The sequence below is a fragment of the Artibeus jamaicensis genome, unplaced genomic scaffold (genome assembly GCF_021234435.1).
Source record: "Artibeus jamaicensis isolate MK-2021 breed Jamaican fruit bat unplaced genomic scaffold, CSHL_Jam_final contig_519, whole genome shotgun sequence".
Taxonomy (NCBI): domain Eukaryota; kingdom Metazoa; phylum Chordata; class Mammalia; order Chiroptera; family Phyllostomidae; genus Artibeus; species Artibeus jamaicensis.
The window spans coordinates 47,864,126-47,883,917 of record NW_026521871.1 but is presented as its reverse complement, the minus strand read 5'-3'; the positions used below and the strand labels follow the sequence as shown (position 1 = coordinate 47,883,917).

Here is a 19,792-nt window from a genome sequence, read left to right as displayed (position 1 = left end):
AAATGCATTGGTAAAAGTTAAGTCTTGAGCATAGGGCCTGGCAAGTGCTCCAGTAAGGGTTAGAGTCTGCTTCCTGTCAGGTATTTCCAGGGCACGGAGAAAGAATGTAAGCTTTCTGCTTGTTTTTTTGCAAATACCAGCAAAAGCCTGATACTGGCCTGACAAAGGCCACATAAGACAGAAAACTACAGACAAGTCTTGTTTATGAAAATAGATACAACAATACTACATAAAATATTAGCAAATTGAATCTGGCAACATATTAAAAGAATGATATACAATGACCAAATAGAGGCCAGAGCTTTTAAAATAGAATTGACCTTATTAAAAGGTCAGAAAAGGAAGCATTATGAATAGCTTAAGATAGCAATATTTTAAGTCTTAATAGGGAATTCCAAAAAGTTGTAATTTCAGTGTCCCAATGGATCAAAAACTTTAGATTTAACTGAAATGAACTGGCCTTCATTCAGAATAAAATCACTCAGAACAAGCACTTGCAAAGTAGATTTACAGTAGGTTGGGTCACAAAAGTAAGGCACTCCAACACGGTCATTTGAAGGAAAAGATTGTGGTTACAAGCGCGCGCACACACACACACACACACACACACACACACACACACACAATCAAAACAAATCCAATTGGTCAGATCAGTAATTTGGGAAGTTTTCTCTGTAATAATAACAAAGCCTAGTCATGTAAAGGGGGGGCCTGTCTGTTTTAGGTCTGGGTGCCCAAAGATGGGGATTTGGATGGAAAGATTCATAAGAAGTATGTTCCCAGAGAAACCACTGAGTGAGTGGGGCAAGCAGGATGCCGGGTGGGGAGGAGGCTCAGGCCAAATCCCACGGAGGGTGGACTCACCTGATCCCACAGGGGAGCCCTGGAGGGTGCTACACCGAGAACTGTCCCAACCGGGGTGCTTGCTGTTGCACATCTGCACCAGGGATCACGCAAGCACTGCCCAGGTTGGGGCACTGTGGTCCTTCATAGTGACAGGTAAAGCGGCTCCAGTAGCCTGAGGTCAGTCCTTCCAAAAAGAGTCACAGATGCGGGTGTGAAACGCAAACCAAAGTGGGGTATGTGTGCAGGAGGAGGGGTGAACAAGGCAGGAAGGGACTGGAGGGGGTCAGGGCAGAACATCAACGCTGTTGGCTACCCCGGCCAACTGGAGAGCAGACTAGACAGAGTAGAAGCCTCAGTTCCCTGGGGCCGAATCTCCCCCAGGCAACCCTGGCCCCTGGTCCGTGCCCCAGGCTTGAGAAGGCAGCCCTGCCTCTTCTGGGAAAGTCAGTACAGGTGTAGCTCCAGGAGGAAATCGGAACGGAGGTCCAAATCAGAATCAGACTAGTGACATTAAGGGAATGTAAATCTCTGCTAGCAGCACTTGTGCACTTGGTTTCCAGTGTCAGTCTATCGATCGGTGAATCACGGGTTCTCTCTTTAAGGTACTGAAAGCATTTAAGACAGTCTGAGAAAATTCGATTGATTTAGCTGGTGTTCAAAGCTAAGTGGGAAAGTGTATTAGGTTGAACTGTATAAAATTGCCAACATGCCACTGTCTGACCTACAACAATATCAGTTTAATATAACTCAATCCAAATCTCTATATTTATGTTTTTAATGGAGAAGTTAGACAAGTACTGTGTGGATATTTGTAAAATGCTGGTTGTTTCAAAATCAATGAACTGGCTATTAGATGACATCATGCCAATAAAAGTGACTACTCCTTTGCATGCGTAAAAACTCTTTAGATTTGGAAGGATCTTGCAGGCGGACTGAGAGCCTATTTGACAAGACGTCAGCATCCATCATGTTAATGCACTTCCTTAGTATGATTAATACGACACGGAACTCAGGTCGGCAGCCACCGCCAGTCCCCGTCACAGTGGAGAATGAGGAGAACGTTCGCCGAGCCTGCCACTGTTCGCATTACCTTAAAGTGAGAGAGAGAGAGAGAACTACTCCCGAGGAAGCAGCGATTTAGTGTTAGAACGGAGGGAGCAGAATCACTATTTGCGTATAGCAGGATTTCCACCTCTAGAAGGCCTAGCTTAATAAAACTGAAAAACGAAGGTATGAGTTCAATAAAGTCGCCAGTTAAACTTATACCAGACTTGAAAGCTTTCTTTACGTACATGTAATATCCAGCTATAAAACAGAATGGAAAAGGGCCCCATTTACAACAGAAGGTACCCAGCAGTAACCAGAACATGAGGGAGCCAAGTGGAGGAGATGGTCATAGTCTTCTGAGGAAAAGAAAAGGAGTTCACAGACAGCAGCAGATTCTTGAATAAAAAACCCTGAGAACTGAAATATATATATATATATATATATATATATCAGTTCCCAAAATATATATATATATATATTCATCCCAAAATTAAAGTACATATTTTAAATAATTCCTGCCCTGTCTGGTGTATCTCAATGGATTGAGAGCTAGCCTGTGAACCAAAGGGTCACTGGTTTGATTCCCAGTCAGGGCACATGCCCAGGTTGCAGGCCAGGTCCCCAGTGGGGGGCGCACAAGAGACAATCACACATTGATGTTCTCTCCCTCTCTTTCTCCCTCCATTCCCCTCTCTCTAAAAAAAACCTTTAAAAACAAATAAAATAATTCCAATCACATGCAATGGAATTTTTCTGAACTTGAAAGAATGTTTTGTCTGAAAGAATAAGCATGTAACGGTAGGCAGAAAAAGCTGAAAAAGCTGAGCCCTAGGGGAGAATCTCCATCCACATACTAAGCTGTTACATAAAGCCTCAGTAATTCAAGTTCATGGTATGACCCTGAGGTAGACAGATCAGGAGACAGAAAAGAGTAATTCAGAAACAGATCCAATGCAAAGAGAAACTCAGAATATGAGGAAGATGGTAACTTCCAGGCAGTGGTGGTGCAGGTCAGTGCTGGGGCGTTTAATAAATCTTTAGAAGAAATCTGAGTATTTGGAAATATAAAGATGAATCTCCACAGTTTTTTTCCTTCCACCAAAAATGGATTGAAAATTTAAATGTTTAAAAAATGAAACTGTGAAGTACTGATGAATACTTGGGTGGATACCTGGAGGTGAAGAGAATTTCTAAGCCAACACCAAAGTCAGACACCTGTGCAAAAAGGAACAGATGGATGAATCTGATTATGTGAGTTAAAGACTACAGTTGGGTGAGTATCACAAATAAAGTTAAAAGACAAAGAATAAATTGGGGACAAATGACACAGGCAAAAGGTTACCATTTCTGGTATGACATGCATAAAATACTCCACATGTCCCTTTGTGTAACAAAGGGTATTCCAATACATAAAATAACTACAGGAAAGATGTAAGAAGAAATTTTGGACGAACTTATGCCAGCATTTCCTAGTGGTTACCACTGGCCGTGAGGCAGAGCAGATCTTTGCGCCAAGCAGACCGGACACTTCCTCCAGGCAAGGCGGGAGCAACAGGACCTCCTCTTCCTGTCCCAACACCTGGAACTTTCTGGGAGACGAGGCTCCGCTGTGCGATCCCCAGGGGCAGGGCTAACATCTGCCCCATCTTTGGGTCCCTTGGTCCCTTATCACATCTCTGTGCAGAGGAGGCCTGGGCCACATTAAGAAAGGCCAGGCTTTCGTAATGGAGAATGCTTTCATAACGGAGGAGGAACCAGGAGAACACACATTTCCCGCTGTGACTTTCACGAACGTGGCATGCTGAGGAGCAGTATCAGTCTCTCCCCTCTGCAGCCCCACCTGTCCTGCCCAGAGGTTCTCTCTGCTCAACCCCAGACACCGGGAGCCCCAGTTTTCTTCCGTCCCCACTGGCAAAACTTTGGAGAACTGCATTTGCCTGTCCAGGTGAGTCCGTGCAAACAGGACAGAGCTCGCTGCTCTGCAAGGCCCTCCTACACCTCTCCCGGAGGAAAACCGAAACCTGGGGAAGACCTCTCAACGTACAGCTCTGACCGCCTCACCACTGCAGGAACCCATGCGTAGCTGTCACGGTCTCACACCGACACCTCTCTGGGTGAAGGTGAACCTTCATTTGCGAGACATACATGCATAGCGGACAAAACCCAGGCATGGCCTCCTGACAGATCAGGCTCAAATCCCAGCCATGCTCTTTCTTAACTGCCTCATCCTGGAGTGGCAGGATCCTTATGATGCCTCAGTTTCCTCCTTTGTAAAATGGGTTGTAGCGGGTGATTATAGCTACTCTTATCCCCTGGTTCACAGGCAGGTCCTCGCTGTCAGCCCAGAGTTCCTGTTAACGAGCTCATGCAGGTTGGAAGTCTTTGCTAAAACGTAGGCCCCTTGAGTACCAGAAACTCACCCCCCTCATCTCCCCTCCCATATTCGCCCCAGGCCCTGAGCCATGCCTCTGGTGGGCCATTCGCATGTGAGGCATCGTCACCTGTCTCACAGATCCTGGGAGCTCCTCGAAAGCAGAGGTGGCCTCGTTGTGTCTCCCAACACACGGCCAAAGCTTCCAGATGTCCCATGTGCTTTGACGCGTGTCTTTATTCTAATCTTTCTGTATCCTCCAGCCTGTGGACTGCTGCTCTACGTCTCCCTTCTAGCTCAGAAAGGAGCGAGTGCAAAAGAAGAAAAGGCAGCCAGTGACTGATGAGTCACAGGCCAAGCTGGCCTGGGAGGTTTCCTTTCTCAGTTGCTTTCTCTTTTCTTTCCCACTCCCCTATCCTTACCCTCCCACACTATTACATTTGAATTCCTGTCTCAGGGTTTACTTCTGGGAAAACCTACCCAGACATGGGTGTCACTTTGGGCTCGTTTAAAGAACCCCCAGAGGAGAAGATTTTCAAGCCCCAGTGGTTACAGCTCACATTCTCAGCCCTCCCAAGGGTCTGCAATCCTGGGGCCATTGCAGACACCCATGTGGACAGTCCAGATGCTCCGGCAGGACAGAGTGGCTGACTTCAAAGCTGGAGGGAGAAGAAGGAACCCTGTGGGTGGGCATGGCCTGGTCCATTGGCTGTTACCCCTAAAAGGCACTGACACAAAGTTGCCCCATCAGTGATGAGCTTCAGCGCCAGTGGACTGAAGTCACACCTCAGGTCAGGCCTGATCCCACACAGAAGACTCTGTCACCAGGTGGGGGTAGCATTTCTCCACTTCTCTGATTCTTGCTGGTTTGCCTTTCCAGGGAGATAAGAAATGAGCATACCTCTTCAAATCACGACACTGTTTAAAAAGAGCACTTGGCTCTTCAACACTACCGATGCTACATAAAGTTTAACGTAACTGACACGGGAACCATACAGAACACAGAAAGAGCACTATTCTTCATTTACCTACATATCCATCCTGCGTCCATTTGTTCCCCCAACGATATTGAGATCCGGCTACATCCCAGGCAGTGCTGTAGGTGTTAGGGATAAATCGGTGAATACAAAGTTGCTCCATACCACAGGGAGGACCAAGGCAACCAGCAACGAACAAACAGTATGTCAGACTGTAGTAAGTTTTATGAAGAAAATCAGGGTAGAGGAATGAGATGGGAATGTTTGGAACAGTAGGGTATTTCTGATCGGGTGACGTTTGAGCTGAGACAAGAAAGACCTGAGGAAGTAGGTCAGGTGCATATCTGGGGGAAGAGCCAGTGCAAAGGCCCTGAGGTAGGAATAAGCTCTGTGTGCTGCAAGCAGCAGCAAGGAGGCCAGTGTGGCTTCAGTGGAGAGGACGGGGGAGAGTGGTAGGTGATGTGTTCAGTGTGGCAGCAATTGTGCCAAGTCTTGCAGAGCCTTACAACGTTTGTAAAGGGTAAGGTTTTATAGTGAGATGGGAGGGTTCTGAGCAAGGGAGTGTGAGGGGCAAGGGTGGAAACACAGAGACCAACTGTGAAGGAAGCTACCGCAGTCAATCCGCAGGCAGACAAAAGCAGGGGTGCTGGCGAAAGGCGGCTGGGTTACAGACATACTCTGCAGAGTCACCCAACAGGCCATTTGCGGAATTGACATGGTGTGTGAGAGAAAGACAGAAGCCAAGAAGGATGGAGCTGCTACTTCCTGCAAATGGAACAGTTTTGGGGGAATTAGGACCCCATTTTTGGACTTGATAAGAATGTTCTCATTCAGACACACGTAAAAATTATGAATCCATATACTAAGATGTAGGCATCTAACTCCATGTCAATTATACCTCAATTTAAAAAAACATGCTATTAAAGATCTTTTACAAACAAATGAAAAAAGGGAAGCAATTAGCTGTGCTAATAGTTGGAGAGCTGGGATAGGTCCAGAAAGAAGACAATGGAGAAATGACCACTGGCTTCAGCGAGGGGGAGGTTGTACCTGTCTCGCTCACTGCCTGATAGCGACACAGCCAGTCTCAACAGGGCCCGCCTCTGGCCTAGGCAAGCTCTTTCCCTTTCCTTACTGGGGACGGGTGTATTTTCTGTATCTCCATCAGTCCCTGGCAGCTGTGCTCATGGCTCCGCGTGGCCATCTGCGCCCTGGGAAGAGAGCCCTCTGACCACTCTGAGCTGCCCCGAGACTTTTGTTTGGATCCCGGCTGTGCATTTCTCTGTCTTCTCCAGCGCACATGTACCAGTTGGTTTTTCGTCCTTTATGCAAGAATCCACCTTTTTGCTTCCTGCGCAGTGAGCTCTAGGTGACTGTCATTTTTAAATGCAGCGCTAGGGAGAAGCAGTATTCCCTCCAGTCATGGAGGCAGAGACTGATTTCCCAGGTCAGACAACCAGTCTCTCAGCAAAGCAGCCAAGAGATTTCCTGGCAGACAAGACAATGAAAGCTGGGCCAGAAGGTGACGTTCACACCAACTCAGCCAGTTGTGTGAGCTCAGTCTCCTTAACCTTTAAGAGTCTCGAGCATAAGATGATTGTGTCCCCTTAGCCTGTGAGTCTCGGTTCCCTCCTCTACACATAGAGAATAAGAGCGTCCATCTCACGGGGCTGTGGGGAGGGTTCGGCGGGATAAAGTGCCCAGCACAGGGCTTGAAGGATGCTCCCAAAATGCCTGCTTCCCTGCCAGCCCACTCAGTGAGCGGCTCCGTGTCTGCCCAGGGCGAACGGAAGCACCATCAGCCCCTGGCTTCAAGTGCATTTCGTGTCCTCTTCAATGTCTTGGTGAGTCACCAAGCTAGAGGACCTCAAGTCAGGACCTACAGCCTCCCTCAGATTTCTCTATGCATGCCACTTCCCTAGTAGCTTGTTAACAAGCCAAGGTCTGGGGTTGTCGGGTCTGAATTCTAACAAGCAGCCAGGTGAACGCCATGCTGCTGGTCCATGGGCCGTATTCCAAGTGGTGAGACTACACATGACACAAAGAGCAGAACAAATGCATCACGAATAAATATAATTGTGCTGTGGCTGCCGCCTCAACAGAAATCTAATGTTTAGACCTGGTGCAATAATAATTCAATGCTGGGCTCACTGAACAGCAGTGCAGGCCTGGGCTCCACATTTTAAGAAGAAAGAGGCTAACCTAGAGACAGAGGAGAGGTGGATAAACTGAACAGTGAAGAAGGGGCCGGAGTACATACACCGCACAGTCAGAAGGACAGGGGACCACACTGGCCTTGCACAAGCAGACTGGCCTAGATACAGAGCTGGGGCCCCTCTGTCGGAGCCCGACGTCCAACTACATTGAAATTGTCATTGGACTGGCTTCATCTTGTGAAAATAAACGCGTGTGTCAATGGAGATAGGCAAGGTGGACGGGTAAGATGACCTTATACTTTATCAGGACCTGACATCTACAGAAGGGGCAGCCTCGCTGGGCACTGGCTGGTTCACACCAGGTGCTCTGCTACACTAGATGTGGTGAAACCAGGTCTCCCCAACAGGTATTTTTGAGGAGGACTTTTAAAAAGTCTTAAATGCAGTAATGCAGAGCCTCAAGAACTCTGGCAGTATGAAAATAAGAGAGTAATAATTGTGCTGATCATTTTCCTGTTTTTGATTGATCCTCCCCCTTCCCCTCTTTCTGCCAGGTACCTCGGAGACACATACTTGCCAAAGACCTTTCTCCCAGATTCCTGCTGTGGCTCTGCTGACCGCTCCCAATGGCCGCTTCTCCCTTCCTCCCTGGTAACAGGGCCCGACTGAGTCTGGGGTAGAGATGTGCCCCACTAAGAAAACTCATCTTCCAGCCTCCCTGGAGGCCAGGGGTGGCCATGTGACATGGTTCTGGCCAATGAGATGTCCACGGAAAATGCGGAATCTCCAGCAAAGCTCTTTAAAGGGGGACAAGCCTGATCCTGGTCTTTCTTGCTACCTGAATGCAGCTGTGGTACAAGACGCACAAACCAAGAAGCATCGTGTAGAAGAAAGGCTGAGTGAGTGACAGAGGAACTGGGTTCCCGATGGCGTCATGCACTTGCTCACCTGTCTTCAAACGTCCAATTCTAGATTCATTTTTACAAAAGAAAAAAATCAAAATCTCATTAGGATCTGCTGCTAAAAGTTAGCTTTTCTGTCCCACGCTGCCAAACACATTCCTAACTTATTTTTAAAACCAGCTGCTTAATTCGCTTGCTTAGGAGACCAGGGTGGGCTGGCTGGTTATCCTCAGGTGCCGGGGCAAAACAACGCCAGTGGCCATCACGCAGCCGGGGCCACTGAGCCCCGGACTCTGCGTGAGCCTGGCTGCAGAGGGTGGAATGCCAGCTCTGCCTGCTGGGTTGCAATGGGCTGTGCTGTGCACTTGTGCTGTCTGTGAAATTCCGTGGGCATCTGCGCTGCTTCCCGAATTCAGAGGCGGCAGAAATGTCCTGTGGACCACTGACACTGAGAACACCCCACAAACACTCCGAGAACTCAAAGATCTCGGTCAGTAGGCTTGCAACGTGCCCTTCGGAACACAAAGGGAACCAGCTGACGGGAACTGTACTGTAGCAAACACTTTCAGGGGCCCCCCAGCCCCCCTTGGGCCCCCTTCACGTGCCCTCTCTCTGGCTTCAGTTTGCATTGGCTTCCAACAGCCGGCACCTGCGGACCTTCTTTGGCGGCCGCCCTCTGGCTGCCAGAGCCGCTCTGTCCAAACCTCACCCTCAGAGGGTAGAAAGTGCCTGGAACATTTATTCCTCTGTAAGTGGCCCTTGTGGGAGAACAAAAGCCCAGCGTCCAGGACTTGAGATGGGGCGGAGCTGGGTGTGCACGTTAGAGCCCCCCTGGCAGGTGCGGGCTGAGGCCACCCTCTGTGGTCCTTGGCCTGCGACTGCACCCCCTCCACGTCTCCCCGGGGAACCTGGCATGAATCCTCGCTTCAGGATCTGCTTTGGGGAAACCCAGTCTGAGACACCTACCGACTTCTTGATTTTTTTAAAGTTTTCTTTTATTTGCCTTAGCTTAGCAGAGCATTTTCATGGCTTTCTTTTTAAGAGGTGCGATGCTGCTTTATGAAAACGATTTAAAATCCAAGACTCCCCTTTTCCCCTTAGAGAAGGAAATTATTGAATTGCCGTTTTGCAGTTCATTAGGGAAAAAAAAATGCCCAGAGATTTAACACATGTTGTCAAAGCTCCCCCACCAGAGATGTGATGTGCCCAAGTCCCGCGCAGCTCTGGGAAACGTCCTTCTTAATTGATCCTTGTCATAGCTACAGTTCTGTTGACATTTCTAAAGCAAAACGCAGCCTTCCTTCCAAAAGCAGTGAATACACAAACGAAGCTTTTCATATATGTGAAAACTGAGCCCCGCCGTGGAACACCGGGGCCACGCCGTGACTGGAAATGGGCATCTGGGTTTCCCCGCCACTTCCCCACTGCCCACAGCCACAGGAAGGGCCCGGCCCTTCTCTGGGGCACAGTTACCCGCTGCGTCAGGATCTCTCTGATGGCGGGGCCGGAGGATGCTAATTCAATGGCCACAGGTAATGCCAGGTGAGGAGCTAAAAGCATGGCGTGGCCGGGGTTCGTGGTCCCCACCACCCACTCCTATCCTCCTGAGGAAGGTCAGGGCTGGCAGAGAGGACTCAGAAATGCCACAGGTCTCCCGGGAACGTGGAGTTTACCTTTGACAGGCTGGATGGGAAGACTGACCTCGCGAGGGGAAGAGCTTGCTGCTGTCAGAGCCTCACGTGGGCTGGGAGCCAGGTGAGGTTTTTTCTGCCTGGCATTAGGCAGGAAGTTCAAGGTAAAGTCACCACGGGGTTTGGGGCACTGGATTAAACACAGGAAGGGGGCGGAAAAGACTTATTATTTTCTGAGTATTGATATCCACCCTTAGGGTTCTCTTACAAGGGCAAGCAGCAAGTTCATTCATCATCTTAATGGCCCGGCTGAGATGACTATAAACATCTAAAGGGTTGCATTTTACTCGCGGCTACTATTAACTTGACAAGAGACACCGGAGAAAGCAGAACACAGTGAAAATCAGTTCCTGCCAGGAACGAGACGGGTGGCAGAGGGGGGCAAAGGCTCTTTGAAATCTGCTTGTGCAATCGAGGGTGAGGCGCACCCCCCTCTGCTGCGCGAGCGTGTTTGACTTCCGGGCCTCCCTGAATACAATCCATTCCGTTCCCGACCCTCGCTGTTAGGAGTGGGTGGTGGGGACCACGAACCCCGGCCACGCCATGCTTTTAGCTCCTCACCTGGCATTACCTGTGTGCGGATGCGGCTTCTGTGGAGACTCTTCCGCCTGAGAACAGGCCAGGGCACTCCCCCAAATACAAAGGAAGACAAACACACAACTGTCTATCTTTCCCGCTCTGTCCAGGTTAGAAACGGGATAGGTTTTATCGCCTGGCGCCATCCTATGCTGTGCGCTTTGAAAGTGAGAAAAGAGAAACTCGTGAGAGAAGGGGCCACCCTTTCTGCGGTAAAGGTAGGTTAGAGATACGCTGGAAGAATCGCTTTACAAGGAAAACAAAGTTACAGGCCCCCTGAGCCTCCTGTCAGGAAGAATAAGCCACCGAAAAGCTGCCAGGGCTGACCTGGTGCTTTTCCGCCCCCAAGCCAACTTGGAGGCCAAGTTTTAGTTCAGGGCTCAAAGCGCTCACTCCTCAGAAAGAGCAAAAATGAGCTTTCCTTCCAGCAACTTCTAACATTGTCACATTCCCCCCCTTCCCCACATGAGGCCCTGTCATGGGAGAAAAATAAAAGAACACAGGGCCCATCCCTCCGTCTCAGCCTCTCGAGGGGATTAGATGGCGGTGCCACATGTCATCGGCCGAATTCAGTGACTTACAACCAACGGAAGCTGGACGTGCTCAGAGGGCTGGTCTCTTCCCCCCAGGAACCCCAGGACGAACCTCGTCGTCTGACACCTCCTGTCTGTCTCCTCTCTCTTTGCTCTTCCTCCAGGGTGTCTCCAGCCTCTGTCCTTCTACTTCCTCAGGCCAGACCCTCGGTCAAAACACAGATGGCCCATCCCTGCCCAGCTGATAAAGAACGTGACTTCCTCCACCAGACTGCACGGGGGTGGGGGGGGGGCGGCCACATGCCAGGCCCCCACAGACTTTTGGGCCGGGCGACTCCCTGCCCTGCCATTGTTTCTGGAGAACACCAATCTCCTCGTTCTCTAAACTCTGACACTATTTACTGCACGCATCACATATTTGAACAATTACGTATCTTGGATTTTAAAAAGTCCACATCCCCAAACCAGAAATTCCAATATTTCAGCAAAAAACCAACAAAAGAAGATCAACAAGCCTAATTAAAAACAAATAAATAGGAACCACAAAAGCTAACTTATGGAACTGATATACTTAGATATTTACGTTGTACATAAATATTCATGTAATTTTTTTCATGTAATTTTTCATGTAATTTTTTTGAAACAAAAGCAATTCATCAAATACAAAATATGTCCACTTTAACACGATCTCTGTTTTCTGACAGCACAAACACATGTGCACACACGTGTGTGTGTACACCCACACACAGTCTTTTGTTAAGACCAGGGCTCGCGATTTTTGATTTGAAGAAGAGCTAACACCCTTGGGTACATGTGCTTTGCCTTATATTCTTGCTCTTTTTCCTCGCCCTCCTCAGCACTTAATCTTGCTCTGGAGCAGGGTCGATGGGCGCTTCCTGAGTCGATGAATTAACTACACAGTGTGTGCAAACACATACAAGTAATTCAGTGTAGGCCTCATTAATTCTCAGCACATCTCCCTTTACAGAGATGGACACTGAGGCACAGGGAGAAAACCCTTGGCCCGAGGTCACAGGGACAGCGAGAGACCGAGCTGGTGTTTCACCTCGGCCTCTGGCAGAAGCCAGAGCCTCGCTTGTCCCCTTCTCCCCTGCGGCTGCTTGTTGTTTTCCTTCTCTCCTAAAAACTTCTAGAACAAAAACTCCAGCTTAGCTGCTTCTCGCAATTACTACGACATACAAACGTTCCACCTGAATATAGTTTTCGAACCATCATAAGCTCTAAAAATTTCATGGACGTTTTTTGGGTTGACCCTCTGTAATCACCTCCATCCCCTCCAAAATATACTCACACCTGAGGCCCTCAAAGGCCAGATCTCTTGGGCTAGCTTATCTGCCAGCCAGGGATGGACGGGAGACACAGTCAAGGCTGCAGATGAACTAGGTTTACCGGAAACTCAGAGCCATGTGATAAACAGGCAGGCCAGTAAACGGGACTAGAACATATGGAAAACAGCTAAGCCGGGGGTCACAAATTGGTGGCCTGCAGGCTGGATGCGGTCCGTCCACATGTTTTGTTTGGCGCATACAATGTTCAAAGAACGTTTTAATTAGCTGCCAAAGTCATAACTTTTCACATAAAAATGTGGATTTCTGGCTTTTATTGAAAAATAGGAAGTCTGGCGGCACGGGCCGTGACTCCCACCTGACTACCAGCAACTCTGCCGAGAGTCAGAGGAGGCTGGAATCCTCCCTTTTCCCAGGCTCCCCTGCTCCCCTGTGTCCCACACCTGGCCCCCCTGCCCCGCCCCGCCCCCACAGACTGCGAGGTGCGTGTCTCTAGTTCTCACGTTGGAATCTCAGTGAAGTTCTATTAGGCCGATTTACAACGTCTAGAAGTGTAGAGAGCGAGGTACTTGTGCTGCAGGCATTTCCAGCGGGTGCTGGTGAGCCCTGCACCTCTCATGGTGCTCCAGCCCATGGCTGTATCTCTGCACCTGAGGACATCTTCCAGAACCCTGTGGGCTGCCCTGCTCATGCCCATAAGACAGAAGTAGTGGGGAAGGCATTGCCCCTAGAAGGCCTCGAGCATGGACTCTTTGGGAGAGGGTGGGAACTCCCCCAGCTCCCGCCCCCCTGAGGTTTGTAGTTTGCTCTGTTCCCCACATGGGCCCTTCAGGATTGAGCCCCATCACATACTTCATTAGCTGCCTCCGCCTCCCACCCAGCATTTTCTGCACCTCCTAAATAAGCTAATTACCCTTGATTCTTTCCTTCAAGGTCAACATCTGGGACCAACATCAGAGACCCAGACCAAAAGAGCACTCACAGTGGAGAAGAGCCTGGGACAAGGACTCTGTCCCAGTTGTCCCTTCTCTCCCAGCAGGGCCTCCTCTGTAACTCCATGGCAAGCTGCTGTGCCCCCTGTGCACCCAAAGGCCAGCTGGGAGCTCTCTTGCACTTGACTTGAAGCTTATACTCTGTCCATGTCTGTTTCCAAGTGCATCTTAACAGTCAATGCCCTGAAGATGTACTCGTGAACCCAGTACCATCTTTGAGTTTCTCTTGCTCTTGGTCATGTGAAACATTCGGAAGTGCAAGATTCTGAATTGACAAGCAACTTTAGCACCAGTGCTCCCGAAATGTCCTGAGGCCACCTACCAACAGGACTGACACTGGCCCTTTGTCCCACGTGGGCAGCCTCTTGCTGGACTTTCCATCTTTCCTCCTCTGCTTGCCTCTGGCTTCTCACCCCTGCACCAGCCCACTCTCCTTCACCACCCAAATAAATTGACCCACCCCACCCACCCACCTTGGCTCTGTGATGTTGACACTAACTGATGCCAACTTTTCAGAGGCTCAAGCATCAACCCTAAGCCTCTATCTAAGGATTTGGTCCAACCCAAGACGAGCAGCCCCAATGATGACTTGCTTCATTTTGTCACATCTGTGCTTCAGAGCAGCGTCTGGCACCCCTGTGGAGCAGTTGCGTGTCTGCACTTTCCTTGCTTGCTGGCGGAGCTTTCACCCACTGGGCTGGGGGCTCCCTGGGAACAGGGACCAGCTCTTGCCCATCTTCATGTCTCCTAGCTGCTGGCACTGCCCTGGCCCTTCCCAGGTCCTTGCTAACCGCTGCCCAAACAAGTCCATTCTGCTTCACAGAGGCAGGAAGAGCCGAAGTCGTTTGTGTCAAGAGGCACCTCAGCACAAAATCACAACCTGACTTTACCTTGATGCCAGGACCACATGTCCGTACAACTCCAGGGGCCTATTCACATTATATTCGGCGGCGTGTGCTCTGGGGGTGTCAGTCCCATAGAGCCCAATGTGGATGTGACCCTGGAGTTGTGGGAGGCAGGGGCTCCCAAGTGTTTTCTTTACTCTTTCTTATTCTCCCTTTTAACTGTACGCCCCTCCCTGCCCCACAGAGACCCCTGTCACTGCTCCACGAGAGACTCTTGTGTGACCGTTATATGCTGCACTCCAGCCAGACAGCACATGCCAGCAGGCCCATCAGCCAGCCAGATAGCCACCAACAGACGAAGTCCCGCTTTATAGAGTGTTTTTGAGTTAGCTTTATGCAGGCGAGAGGAGACCCAGCAGATGGTCCTCCGGGTGCATATCCATTTGTACAAGCAGCCTTACCTCGCAGGGGTGTCCAACCTTCTGGCATCTCTGGGCCACACTGGAAGATGAAGAGGTGTCTTGGGCCATACAATGAATACATTGTGACATGTAATTGCAAAAAAAAAACACCCCTTAATAATATTTAAATAAATGAATGATTTTGTGTTGGGGCCGCATTCACAGCCAGGTTGGATAGCCCTGCCTTAAAGGAAAGAATCAGGAGAGCGGCCTGGCATTAGGATAGAAAAATCTATCTCAGGAGGTATTTTTTCTTTAGTCTCAGAAACTAATATGTCACTAATTGTGTGATGACAGAGGAGACAGGAGACCTTCCAGGCCTGGGCTCTGAGTTGCTCCGTGACATTGGACAGGAGGGATATCCATCCACCTGCCACCCACGCACGTCACCTGGGCAGCCGAGGAGTCTGGACTCCGTTCTGAAGAATGTGAAGCAGGGGGAGTGACAAGAGTAAGCTTCTTCTCCAATGTCGATGGCATAATTGATATTAGACACTTATTCTTAATCTTTTAAGTTATGTTCTTTACTGTGGCAATAGTTTCCTTAAGTATTTGCTTAGTATTTTAAGTATCTGTAAAAATTTTTCTTGCTTATTTCTATGTTTCTTTGGTTTTGACACACTTTTCATTCAACAACTTCACGAGGGCTTTCTCTGTAACAATGTAACAGGAACGGTTTTATAGTGATGAAAGCTTCTATGTTTTATCGTAGCAGATGCTGCCGGCACCTTGCCCACATTCTCCAGAGTCAACCAGAGGGTGGGTCACCTGAAGCCAGTCCCCTCCCAGGCTGATAGCGTCCCACATGCCCCCTGCCTGAGTTGTTCGCGCACCCCAGGGGGTGCGGCTCGGAGCTGGAGAAGGCCCCGAGTGCTAGAGAGTGAAGGGGGTGGAGTGATTCTCTGTGGATGAGTGACAGGAGCTGGTGGATCAATCCTCACCCCGCAGGACAACGGCTGTGAGCTGTGCTCCAGAGTCTAGTCCTCTGAGGGCCTGCAGCAGGACAGAGTCTGAGCTACCCGCAGCGGTCGCCTGCTCATCTGTGTACACTGTCCTGTCTTTTCATCCATCCCTTCCCTGTCCAAACTCACCATTTCCACCCAGGGCCTCCTGGGGTCACTGCCCAATAAACTACCTCCACCTCAGTCATTGTGTCAAGGTCGGCTTTTGTGGGGATCCAAACTAGGGAGGTTAATAGACTCTATGCACTCATGTATCAGAGGGTATCTTTTCTTTCCCTTCACCATGGAGGGCCAGTTGGCTGGGTATAGAAGTATTAATAATTCACAAAGGAACATCCTATAACTTTTGATATTAATGTTACAGAAAAGAAGTCTGTAGAAAATGGGTATCTTTGTTTTCTGTTAGATAGTAGTAGTACTATTCTCACATCCTTAAAATTAAAAAATCTCATAAAGCTGTGTGTACACATTAAACTGTTCTCAATATATATATATTTTTTGCCTGGAATTTGTGGCACCCATTCAGGAAAATGGAGAGCCTTCTTTGCTCATGTCTTCTGTTTGCAACTGTCCTACCAGTTCTCCTGGCGATTCTCCGGCCCCCACCTTCCGCATCTGTGCTCTTCACTGTCATCTCCTTCATCACTACGTCCTTTACTCTGAATTCTCAGAGACCTCCTCGAATACGCCCTGCATGATAATGAATCAGTTTTCCATACTGCTAAGTCTGCTCTCTCCCGGTTATAGCCTACGTTTGCACTCTGCCTTTGCTTCCTTGGTTTCATTATAATGTTTCCTTATCCCTTCCACAGGCTTGATTTTTGCTTCCCTCTCGGTTTATCCCATTTCACCCCATTCTGTTGTTCTACTTACTCTCTGATCTTTTGTGGTGCTCACTTTTTCTTGAATTTCTTCAAGAACAGAAGTGAATGCTATGTAAAGTTTACTTCTGTTTTCTATTAACAATCTTCTTAAAAGGTATGCCTTCCCTCCGTATCTTGTGTTGTACTTTTCTTGGTTTTCCTGTTGGAACCCTTTTGAGGGGCCCATGTTGGTTCTGTTCAGGTCTGCGCAGGGGTGGGCGGGCTCCCTTGATGTCCCTTCACTGAGCACTTGAGTGCTGTTAGGACTGTGTTCTGGGCTCAGCGACGCCAGTTACACCCCCGTTACAGTCAGGGTTGTGGTCGTGGGAGGGCACCCTTTTGTTCCTTTCCCTTCTCCTGCCACACGGAGGGTCGTCTCGCCCACCTGCTTTTCTGGGTGGTCCGGCCTCCACAGCTGCTCCGTGATGTCTCTGTGCCCTGTCACCTCCCTCACACTCATGCTCACCACATTCCCAAGAGCCCCTGATGCCTTGTCACCTTCCTACCAAGGGGAAGCCTAGGGTTCCCTGTGCCCTAGGTTCTACTGGTTATGGAAATTCAATGGCAAAAATACACCAGGGATATATTCTAATTTTCTCCATAATCAGCGACAGTGGCTAATGACCTCCCTGTGTCCTTCTCAGGTGCATTGCCCTTGACTGACCAGAGCTCCCTCATCCAGAATGCCTGGGAGCTGACTAACCCAACCCCACGACAGTGGCCAGTGATGACAGAGGGGTGGAAAGGATTCCCCCCCCTCCCAGTTCAAGAGCAGGCAATTCTGCTGAGTGATTTGTGTTCTAGAGCAGTGGTCCTCAACCTTTTTGTTTGGTACCAAAGACTGGTTTTGGGGAAGACAACTTTTCCACAGATGGGTGGGGGGTGAGGAGACAGGAGGCAGAACGCAGGCAGTAATGGGAACGAAGCTTCGCTCGCTTGCCCATGAGGCCCAGGTTCCTAACAGGCCACGGACAGGTACTGGTCTGTGGCCTGCAGACTGGGGACCCCTGTTCTATAGCACCCCTCCCTCTCTTTCTACCCTATAAATGAGCTAGCTTTTATGACCGCACATCCCTACTCAGCCCTGTCCCTACCCCTACCCTGCCTCTCTTCGCCTGGAGCACTCCTCCCATAAGGCAGATCCCCAGGACGGCAGGCAGTAAGGAGGGAATGGGAAAATGTGTGCAAAACCCCTGTGTACAGTAGGTGGTCAATCAATGTCACCTCCCTCAAACAGTTTCAAGACTAAAAATATAAACATTTGCTCATACCAATCTCTGTAGAAGACACTCATCACAATATTATTTAACAGAGAACAAAACTGGAAATAATTAAATATCTAACTACAGGAGTTTGTAGGTAATCCATAGTATATCTTACGATAGAATGTTATGCAGTCTCCAAGCTAGAAAGAAAACCACGGTGAAGGGAAGTGAAGTAAGATAGAGGAAGGTACTTAGTTTAGGAACTGATACTGCCCGGTCCTATATACTCACAGAGTGAGGCTGGCTCCGAACATTCTAGTAGACAACAGAGAGAACAAAGCCTAGTCACAAGGATGACTGTGTCCACAGGTAAAAATATGCCCATTGTTCAGAAAAAGCACAGCTATTCGTAATTCTGAGACCAGAGAGAAATTTCTTCCATGAGCCGCGAGTGAGAGGAATCTGTGCAATATGATGACCCGGTCACCAACCACATCCTCTCAGTTACCGCAGAAATGAGTTTCACAGGTCTGGTCCCTGAGTAAACCTTTCTCCCCCCTCCCACCCCTGACAGGAAGATGGCATCACAGCACAAGAAATCCTGTAAAAGAGATTCTGTGCTTTGGTGGAGATACCAAAACCCCACAGATATCTGGTGCACTCTTGATGGGGTGGGGCCTGAACCAGGGGCACTTTTTAGGGTGTAGAAGGTGAATGGAAAGCATGCCCTTCCTGCAGTCCTTCTTCGTTATTTTTGGGGGCCTCTCCTAACCCTGGGGCTCCCAAAAGCTATTAAGCAGCAGGAAGTGTGAGACAATCCCCTGCGAAGTTCTTGGAGCACTGCCCCTCTGGATGGCTCTCTATGCTCCTGCTGCCTCCTAAGCCGGACGAGACGGGCGCGGTCCTGTCAGAACCACTGAGTCTGGCAGGGGATGTGCCTGAGCAGGAGAAAGGCTGCCAGCAGGTCTGAAGGTGCATCTGGTGCTCATCTGTGGGCAGGGCGACAACTCTCAGAAAGTGACTTTGGTTCCGTGGTAACACACACATCAAGGTGCTGCACTTCAAGGCTATAAACACTAGGAAAAGCTGCAAAAAGTACCCATCAGGACACGTGGCACAGTCACAGGGTAGAGGGAGGCCTGTTCCAACCCCCCCAACCCCCCATCCCCGCTCCCGGTTCCGCCTGCTGCCGGCCTAGAAGGCCTGTCCTTTCCCCACGAAGGTGGTTCCTGGAGGCAGATTCCAAGACAGGAGGGAGCCCCAGCGCCTGTTTCCTTCCTGAGCCGTGCCATTTAAACTCCTGTTCATTCAGATAAATTAATTCCCTCTAAAAAGCCCACTCAATTCGTGGAAATAATTCAATTTCCTCCACTGACTCAAGTATGCCAGGAATAAATAAATATGCCAAAGCGTGGGATGATGAGCATGACCCTCTGATGAAAGCATCAAGTGCATCACTGGCGGCAACGGGCATGAAGAGCTGCAATCTGTCCTCATCTCTGGTTGTTCTCGGCTACTGACCTAACGCCAGAACTGTCCGGAACATGCGTGTGCTGGAGACAGTGACCATGCATCGCCTTAGAGAAGGGGCCAGACCTAAAACCACATGGGGTGGGTTCAATGAGCGAGAATGGGTGGGAGACAGTGGAAGACATGGATGCTGCTCTGACACTCTTCTCCGGCTGTACCAACATACCTTCTAAGTCCGGGAGGAGAAAAATTCTAATTGTCCCAAATGGAGCCCTGACCGGTGTGGCTCCATTGGTTGGCATCATCCCAAATGGTACTCTACATAACAAAATCATCTTTGCAGAATCACTGCACGTTCTGAGCTAAGATGAAAGTCAACGAAGGCGCCAGCTGGACCAAAGGCTCTCTTTGGGGCAGCCCCCTTACCTTCTGCCACATGTTGATGAAGAAGAGCTCCCGGGAAACATTGAAGGACACGTTGGCATCGTAGGCATCGTCGCCAAGGTTGGAGATGGAGATGTTTAGGGAGATGTTCTTCACAGCCCCCAGAGCGAGATACGGGGTTTTCTCATCAGTGCTGCAATGAAA

General features: G+C 49.4%; 1 protein-coding gene across 2 annotated transcripts in view; it reads right to left on the bottom strand.

Moving 5' to 3' along the window:
• ITGA9 (integrin subunit alpha 9) overlaps positions 1-19,792 on the bottom strand; it is a 311,106-nt gene that overhangs the window by 86,096 nt on the left and 205,218 nt on the right. For both annotated transcript variants that reach the window (XM_037148217.2, XM_037148216.2), the window contains exon 18: positions 19,631-19,781. In XM_037148217.2, the coding sequence (XP_037004112.2) occupies positions 19,631-19,781 (151 nt within the window). The remainder of the gene's footprint in view (positions 1-19,630; positions 19,782-19,792) is intronic.